The sequence below is a fragment of the Vombatus ursinus genome, unplaced genomic scaffold, assembly GCF_900497805.2.
Source record: "Vombatus ursinus unplaced genomic scaffold, bare-nosed wombat genome assembly UNPS02010548.1, whole genome shotgun sequence".
In the NCBI taxonomy this organism is placed as follows: Eukaryota; Metazoa; Chordata; class Mammalia; order Diprotodontia; family Vombatidae; genus Vombatus; species Vombatus ursinus.
This window is the reverse complement of record NW_020950326.1, coordinates 15,892,590-15,902,099: the sequence shown is the minus strand read 5'-3', so window position 1 is coordinate 15,902,099 and position 9,510 is coordinate 15,892,590. Positions and strand designations below refer to the sequence as shown.

At 40.8% G+C, this 9,510-nt stretch overlaps 1 protein-coding gene across 1 annotated transcript in view; it reads right to left on the bottom strand.

The window, feature by feature from the left end:
- Nucleotides 1–4,719: 4,719 nt before the first annotated feature.
- Nucleotides 4,720–9,510, bottom strand: part of MYO7B (myosin VIIB) — a 129,007-nt gene continuing 124,216 nt past the window's right edge. The window contains exons 44-47 of the mRNA XM_027854723.1: nt 8,296–8,412; nt 6,839–6,922; nt 6,201–6,320; nt 4,720–5,027 (exon numbers count right to left, since the gene is read on the bottom strand). Of these exons, the coding sequence (XP_027710524.1) occupies nt 4,938–5,027; nt 6,201–6,320; nt 6,839–6,922; nt 8,296–8,412 (411 nt within the window). The 3' untranslated portion in view covers nt 4,720–4,937. The remainder of the gene's footprint in view (nt 5,028–6,200; nt 6,321–6,838; nt 6,923–8,295; nt 8,413–9,510) is intronic.

Sequence of the window (9,510 nt, the reverse complement as noted above, 5' to 3'; positions counted from 1 at the left end):
TTGGTTGTTGTCTTTTGTTCTTGAAGAGGACCAAAATGCCATCACTATGTTGGAGTCAAGGTACCTTGTGTCTGACTATGGCTGATCAGACCAATACAAGCTCAGAAGGCTCTATGATAGGTCGGGTACAAATAGTCCACATGAACGTTTGGAGTGGAGGTGTCTCTACATTTCCTCATCTCATGTTTCTTTTGAGCTACTGCAATTCTGCTTTGCTTATAGAGCACAGTACCGTCTTTGATGCAGGCACCCATGATGGATGGTCCTTTGCCGGTGTCTCTCATGAGAGGCAAACAATTTCGAAGATCTTTAGGGAGACATTGACAATGTCCTTGTATCACTTTTTCTGACCTCCATGTGAGTGCTTGCCTTGTAAATTCTCCATAAAATAGTCTTTTAGGTAAGTGTGCATTTGGCATTTGAACAATGTGGCTTTCCCATTGGAGTTATGCTCTCTGCAGTAGAGTTGGAATGCTTGGTAGTTTAGCTGGAGAAAGGACCTCAGCGTCCAGTAACTTATCTTGCCAGGTGATCTTCAGAATCTTCCTAAGACAATTCAAATGGTAGCGATTTCGTTTCCTGGCATGTCACTGGTATACTATCCAGGTTTCGTAGGTATACAGCAATGGGTTCAGCACAATGGCTCTGTAGACCTTCAGTTTGGTAGTCAGTCTAATACTTCTCTCCCACACTTCCCTTTGGAGCCTACCTAACACTGAACTAGCTCTGGCAATGTGTGCATCAGCCTCATCATCTATGTGGACATCCCTGGAAAGCACACTGCCAAAGTAAATGGACACAGCATTCAACATTTCTTCATTTTCTATAACCACGTATGGTTGGTGTGGTGCTGGCTGGTGGAGAATCTTTGTTTTCTTGGTGGTAATTATTAAACCAAAATTGGCACAAGCAGCAGAGAATCAGTCTATACTTTGTTGCATCTTGGCTTCAGAGGCTGCATTGAGTGCATAACCACTTGAAAACAAAAAATCATGCACCAGTTCTCCTTTCACTTTAGTCTTGGCTTGTAGCTTTTTCAAGTTAAATAATTTAGCATCAGTGTGGCAGCTGACCTTGATGCCATTTTTACCCTCATTGAAGGTGTCTGACAACATTGCTGAAAACATCATGTTAAAAAGCATGGGAGCAAGCACGCAGCCCTACTTCACTCTACTGGTGACCAGGAAAGCATGAGAACATCTTCCATTATCCAGAACCTGGGCAAGCATGCCATCACAAAACTGATTTATGACACTGATGACCTTCTCCAGGCACCCAAATTTTGCCATAATTTCCCTCAAGCTCTTATGACTGACAATATCTAAGGCCTTGGTCAGATTGACAAATGTTGTATACAGATCTCTGTTCTGCTCCTGGCATTTCTCCTGGAGTTGTCCAGCAGCAAACACCATGTCAACTATTCCTTGGCCCTTTCTGAAGCCATACTGGCTCTCAGGTAGATGACCATCTTCCAGGTGAAGGATCATGGTAAGGGCAAAGGAAGGACCAGACCTTATAACTCAAAACACAGATTGACTCACATCATATCCCACTGCTTCCATTTAATGTTATTCCCCTCATCAATTGATATTTTAAGAATGAGGCATAGTAGAAAAGAGAGAAGATGCAGTAAGACCTCTAAATGCAATAACAAAAATGGGGTAGAGGAGGGAATTCAATTGGTTACTTCAGAAGCTATATCCTCATGACAGAGATAGAAAGCTTAAAGAAAGAACAAGTAAGAGTAAACCCATATATTGGAAAGTAAAGTTCATAATAGGCTAGAAAGAGAAATAAGGAGGACAAAAAAAGGGAAAACTTCTTGGAAAATGGTGCCACAAGAAAATTGGAACACTAGTGCATTGTTGCTGGAGTTGTGAACTGATCCAACCATTTTGGAGAGCAATTTGGAACTATGCCCAAAGGACTATAAAATTGTGCATACCCTTTGACCCAGCAATACCACTTCTAGGTCTGTATCCCAAAGAGATCATAAAAATGGGAAAAGGACCCACGTCTACAAAAATATTTATAGCAGCTCTTATTGTAGTGGCAAAGAATTGGAAATTGAAGGGATGCCCATCAATTGGGGAATGGCTGAATAAGTTGTGGTATATGAATGTAATGGAATACTATTGTGCAGTAAGAAATGATAAGCAGGCAGACTTCAGAAAAACCTGGAAAGACTTATATGAACTGATGCTGAGTGAAATGAAAACCAGGAGAATATTGTACACAGTAACAGCCACATTCTGTGACGACTGACTTTGATAGACTTGGCTCTTCTCAGCAATGCAAGGATCTAAGACAACTCCAAAAGACTCATGATGGAAAATGCTATCCACATCCAGAGAAAAAACTATGGAGTCTGAATGCAGATGGAAGCATACTTTTGCTCACCTTTTCCTTTGTTGTTTTGTTTTATTGCTTCATTCTCATGGTTCCTCTCATTAGTCCTAATTGTTCTTTACATCATGACTAACGGGAAAATATGCTTAATATGAATGTATAAGTAGAGCCTATATCAGATTGCATGCTGTCTTGGGAGGGTGAGGGTGGGAGAAAATTTAAAACTCAAAATCTTATGCAAGTGAATGTTGAAAACTGAAAATAAATAAATTATTAAAAAAATAAAAAAGAAAATGCTGCCACAAAAAGAATGTTATTTGAAGCTAGAGGCTGGATGAAAGAAGAGAAGGAAGATTTTGAATCACACATTTAGCTTAGCAGGGAAAAAGAAAGAAAAGGAGTAGAAAAAGATAAATAAAAAGAAAGAAAAATTAACAATTTAAGTAAAACCAAGGAACTTGAGGTAAGGTAAGTAAATGGGACTGGGGTAGGGGTGTGGACTAGACTAGCATCAAAATAACACAGGAAAATAATCATTGAAGCCAAATGCTAACCTAAAAGAAAAAGATGATTAAATTAATGCAAAAGAAATAAATGTAGGGAAAGACAAGCCTAAGAATATTAGCCTCAAATGTAAATAATTTTACAATACAATAAAATGAAAGAGAGAATCAGAATGGATAAGAAAATAAATTTGTTACAGAAAACAGTTTGTTATATAACATTTGTTTATCTAAAACAAATTGTTAAATAAAAGAAGCACAACTAAAAATAAAGGCACATAGAAAATGAATAAAAAAGGCTGGAACAAAATTTACTATGCATTCAACTATGCATCAAAAAAGCAAAGATTGAAATCATGCTCAATGAAAAAAACAAAAATGCATGAAGTCAAGAGAGATAAACATAGAAATTATATTATACATAAAGTGACATAATAGACAATGAAACAATATTAATACTAAACATATATCACTGAATGGGAAAGCATCTAGATTCATAAAGCATTAACTGAAATAAAAAAAATGACATCAACATAATAATTATAGGAGATTTTAATGTTAATTCTCAGAGCTGGATAAATCTTAACAGAAAGATAATAAAAAGGAAAATACAGAATTAAGCAAACCATTGAAGAAGTTAGATTGGAAATACTCATGGCATCTTGTGAATGGGAGCATTAAACAATATATATATATATATATATATATATTTCTCGGTTTCACATGATACCTTTACAAAACGACCATGCACTAAAGTGCAATGAAACTAAAAACTACAACAAAACCATATTATGCTGTCAGGAATTTGGGTGTGAAGAAATTACAAAGGCATGATTATCATTAATTTAAATTAAATTTAATTCACTTAGGCACCAAGTGCCTACAGCATGAATGCACTTTATTAGGTCTTGGAGACACAAAAACAAAATGAAAAACAGTCTCACCCTCAAGGAGATTACATTTTACTGGGTGATTTAATATTTATATAGTAAAGATGAGATCACTTTTGAAGGGATAGAACACATTATCTACTGATGGAGGGTATCAGGAAATACCACCATTAGGAATGTTTCTATATTGAAGCCTGAAGAATGATAAGGATTCTAGGAGGGGCATGTAAGGAAAAAGTAAATTCCAGGAGATGGGGACAGCCCCGGCAAAGACAGGCCTGGAAGTGGCTGATGGAATTCTAAGCTACGGGAGCATATTGGCTGGAACGTAGAGTACGTAGAAAGGGACTAATGTGAAATAAGTCTGGAAAGGTAGGCTGGAACTAGACTGTGAAAGGCTTTAAATATTAATGTGGGGAGTTTGTTATTTTATCCTAGAGGCCATAGGGAGCCACTGAAGATTTCTAATCAAGGGAATGAAGAAGTTAGATCTGTTCTTCAGGAAAATTATTTTGGTAGCAGTGCAGAAGATGGATTGGAGGGGAGACACTAGAAACAGTACCTTAAGGAAACCATTTCAATAGTTCAGGTGAGAGGTTATAAGGGCCTGAACTAGGTTGGTGGTTACTTGAGGAGGATAAATGAGAGACACATTGTGGAGGCAGAATCAAAAAGTCACGGTGACTGATTGGATATGGGGGAAAATGAGAAGGAAGAAATGAAGAAGATTCTGAGGGTGTAAATTGGGGAAACTAGAAAGATGGTTATGTCTTTAAGAGAAACAGGTAAATTTGGAGGACAGTTGGGTGTTGTGGGGGGGGAGATAATGAATTCTATTTGAACACTAGGACGCTACCAGATGGTGGGTAGTGACTCCCCAGCAGCAACCTGACTCCACTGGATACCCAAGTGGGCACTGGATGTCTTTCCATCATCCATGAGGTAGTCTCCTGACATTCCTCCTTCCACCTCCACCCTCAATCCCAAACTAAGGACATGCTTCACTTTCGTGTTGCTTGCCCTGGTGCAGAAATTCCTAGCTAATGCTCTGGATGAGGTCAGTCCATTCCAGGATGAGGAAACTGGAGAAGGGAGAGGCGAAACAGGTGGCAGCCTTGGCTTTCTCTGTGGAGATGAGAGTTCCTGTCCATTCGGCAGGTGGATGGGTAGTTGTGACCTCAGCCGATGTCCCACCTCAGTCTAAGGTTTGGAGGCTCTTCTGTTTGTTCACTGTGCTTAGGAGCAGCTGCACATAGGATGTCAGTAGGTCATCCATCTTATAGCCCTGGGTTGGGAGACACAGAAGGGGCACAGAACGGTCAGGGTGGGCCATCGGGGAGGGGGGAGAGTGCGCTACAGAGCCCCAGGAGCTGTGAAGGGGGAGGAAAAGGAATAAGTATACAGCACCTACTATGTGCCAGGCATTGTGCTAAGCGCTTTGCAAATATTATCTCATTTGACCTTCACAACAACCCTGGGAAGTGGGTGCTATTATTATCCTCATTTTTACAGTGGAGGAAACTGAAGCAAACAGCAGTTAAGTGACTTGCCCAGGGCCACACAACTTGTTAAGTGTCTGAGGCCAGATTTGAGCTCAGAGTTTCCTGACTCCAGACCTAGCTCTCTATCCACTGTGCCACCTAGTGGTCAAGGGGAAGAGCTTTCATGCAATAAACATTTAGTAGGCGTTTGATAAGTATAACTGTATTAAGTATATTAGGCATATAGTCCTTGTTCTAATGGGGCTTTCAGACTAGCATAGGAATAAGACATGGACACGCAGCAGCTAGGTGATACAGTGGATAAAACACTGGACTTGTATCCAGGAAGACCTGGGTTCAAATCCTGCCTCAGACACTTACTAGCTTTGTGACCTGGGCAAGTCATTTAACTTCTCTCAACCTTAGTTTTCTCATCTGTAAAATGGGGATAATAACAGCATCTACCTACCTCACAGCATTGCTGTGGGGATCAGATGAGATGACATGCGTAAGTGCTTCGTAAACCTTAAAGTGCTGTATCAATACCAGCTATTATTATACGAAAGGGTCTCGAGGAGCTACACTTTGAGAACCATCGCCGGCACCATCCTGCAAGTCCAGAACCTAACATCGTTCTTTGTACACAGCAAGAGCTTGATAAGGGTTGGCTGAGCAAATGAATGAGAAAGCAAAAATGACTGGGGCCACCTGAGAAGTCATGGATCTTTGATGTTTCACAACAAAACATTTTTGCCCATGGTTATTTCTCCTTTCCAAGCCATATCTCCAAGTTAATGATCTCATAGTAGAACAAGGTAGATTCGAATTTTCTCTCTTTTCCCTGCTCCTATTCCTCTTCTACTGGAAACAAAACCCAATGACTCCTCATCCCATGCCCTCCCTTGCCCTCCCCACACCTCCAGAGCCCCTGGTATTCAGAGGGGTCCCTTGCATGCCTAGCCCCAGGGTGGGCTCACCAGGGACGTCTCACACAGCAGCCGATTCCCCCTCACGAGGTTCCCAAGCACCAGGTGGAAGTAGGTGCTACCACTGCTCCAGCTGGAGATTTTTGTAAAGGGGTAGGTTTTTAGGAGCTCCTGCAGGGAGAGGTAAGGAAGAGAGGACAGAAATTCAAGGAGCCGAGGTTAAGGAAGGGGTTTGGGGCCAAGGTGGAGGGATGCCTAAGAAATCTAAGTAAAAATTCAGGGCTGGCCGTCCGGAGAGCCGGCTCACGGTGTGTCCTTGGTCTAGTGTTTAATCTGTCTCAATCCCAGTCCATCAAACGGAGCCAGTTCTATCTATTCTAACTCTTTTGCAGAGAGCTAATGAAATAAGGTGCCCTCTGCATCTTTCCCGAGTCCAGAGCCTTGACCAGGATCCCCTCCACTATCCTCTCGTCCACCCTCCATTTTCTCTTCCTTCCCACTGCCAACACTGGGGCATCGCTGTGCCTTGATGGGGAAGGACAGTGTTCTGTATCCAGTCTGGGCCCTGGAGAGCAATGCTATCCTGCCACCGCCCCTCCCCAGACCCAGTAGTTGTTGTTGTCATTGTTAGGCCTTTGTCATCCTGTAGTCTTATTGGAGGACCTAGCTAGGTTAATAATCTCTCTGACCTTGGTCTTGGGGTGAATGAGCTGCAGTCCATGCTTGTTGATGGCAATGAGGATGATCTCTGGGTAAGTGGGCTCTGAGCTTTGCTGGAATGGAGAGATGGAGAAGGAAAAGAGGAAGTTACTGATGTTCCTCACTTCATCCCCTAACCCATTTTTTCCCCAAACCAATTAAAACTGGCAACTTGGGATGGAGTTGAGAATAGCACTGTCCTGCTTTGTAGCTCCTGGCCTGGCTCACTTGGGCAGGGACTAGCTCTTAGTCTCTTGAGAACTTACAATCCAGTAGTTACCAGAGAAAAGAATGTCAAATCATATTTCCCTTTTCATCTCCCCTGCCCCGTACCCCCACCTGCACTTACATAGAGGAACAGAATGGTCACAGCCATGTTCTCAGGCACACAGAAAAAGCTTAGATAAGCACACACATTCTCATTCTCTCTCTCTCTCTCTCTCTCTCACACACACACACACACACACACACACACACACACACACACACAGCACAGAACTTCCTCAAGACCTGATGTGTATTTGCAGGACAAAGAGGCTTCCTGGATAGGATTAAAAGAAGTCATAGACTAAACTCACTGAGGACTAGGTAGCTCCATAGAAAGAATTCTTTATTTAGAGTAAAGACCTGGTGTTTAGATTCCAGCTCTGATATTGCCTGTTCAACTTTAGGCAAGTTACTTAACCTCTTAGGGCCTCAGTTTCCTCATCTGTAAAATTAGGGGATTAGATTATTGTTAAGCCATTTCAGTTGTGTCCAACTCCATGACCTCATTTGGGGTTTTCTTGAGTGGTTTACCATTTCCTTTTCCAGATCATTTTACAAATGAGGAAACTGAGGAAAAAAAGAGTTAAGTGACTTGCCCAGGGTCACTCAGCTAGTGTCTGAGACTGGTTATATCATTTCTCAGTGATATATTCTATATATTCTAGCTCTAAACGGATTAGCAGTATAGTAGTATGTGACTCTGGGCAATTGACTTAACTTCCCTGAGTACCAGTTTAAGCATCAGCAAATTGGGCTTAATAATTCTTGAACTATCTACCTCACTGTTGTGGGGGGAAAGTCCTATACAAACGAATCACCATCATTATTACTATCCTCTTAATATCCCCACTACTTAGCATAGTTCCCTGCACATAGGGGTCAATCAACAGTCAATCAACAAGCATTGATTGAGCACTTACTATGTACCAGACACAGTATTAAGTTTGGGGAATACAAAAAAGGCAAAAACACTGGCTGCTCTCAAGGAGCTTGCTTTCTAATGGGAGAGACATTATGCAAATAACTGGGGACCTACAAGATGTCTAAAGAGAAGAAGGTTTTCTGAAAAGGAAAAGGCTTTAGCAGGTGGGGGAGATGCTTAATCCACCAGTTCTTTTCTAAATGAAGGGGATTCTGCACTGGGAGAGTTGGGATTGGTGGGGTCTGAAATAGAACCTACCTTCACCTCGAAGAAGGCTGAGCCAAAGGTGGGCCACCGGTAAATCAGCTTCAGGAAGGCCACCTTGGCTTCATCCACTGTCTTCTCTTCATACCTACTGTAAGCAGCAGAGATGTTCTGGGAAGAAGGGGAGTGCAGGGATATAAGCATGGGTGAGTGGGAGCCACTTATGCAGGGACTAGAAAGGATGCTCTATCATGTTGGGGCACTAGCACTGACTTCATGGACTCCAGGAGACTGGAGAGACTGACCACATCTAACCTTTGTTAGTAAATCTGACCAGAAAATCCAGGCTCTCAATCCAAATAGTCTTCACTTTTCAGGCATCAATATCTACTCTTTTTCATTCCATCTGTAAGTTTCTTTAAAAAGTGAATTCTCCTTGGAGTTTTTGTCTATAATCCTCTTTTTCTGTTCTACTTAGTACATGGAAATGAATTTTATTTTGTCTTTTTTTTGGGGGGGTGTTATATTCAGAATAAAAAAGTTAAAAAGTGACTCCTTTCTCTATCAGTATGGATAATGTTCACTACCCACATGCTTTAAGTGTTTATAGCAGTTCTCAAAAGAAGAATTGCAAACTATTAACCATATGAAAGATTGTTCCAAATTACTAATAATAAGAGAAATTCAAATCAAAACAACTCTGGGGTTTCATTTCAAACCCAGCAAATTGACAAAGATGTCCAAAAAAATGGGAATAGTAAATGGTGGTGTGTCTATGGAAAGAAAGGCACTCTTGGTGTGGTTTGATTTGATCTGACCATTTTGGAAAGTGATCTGGAATTACGGTTAAAAAAAGTGACTATGTTCATACCCTTTCACCCAGAGATTTGACCATTCAGGAGAACAAAGATAGAGAGAAGGGCCTTCTATACATCAGTATATTCATTGCAGTACTTTTTGAAATAACAAAGAACTAGAAACAAAGTAGATGTCTCTTAATTAGAGAATGGCACAAAAATGTAATGGAATATTATTACACTATTACAGAAAGATGAAAAAAGAATTCAGAGAAGTATAAATTGATGCAAGGGAGTAAAACCAGGAAAATAATATACACAGTACCTACAACAATGTAAGTGGAAACTATAATAATAATAACAAAATCATGAATGCTGATTAATTATAATAATCAAATTTGACTGAATTAAGAGATGAGAAAATGTACCTCTTTTCCCTTCTTTGCAGAGGAGGGGGACTATGGATATAAAG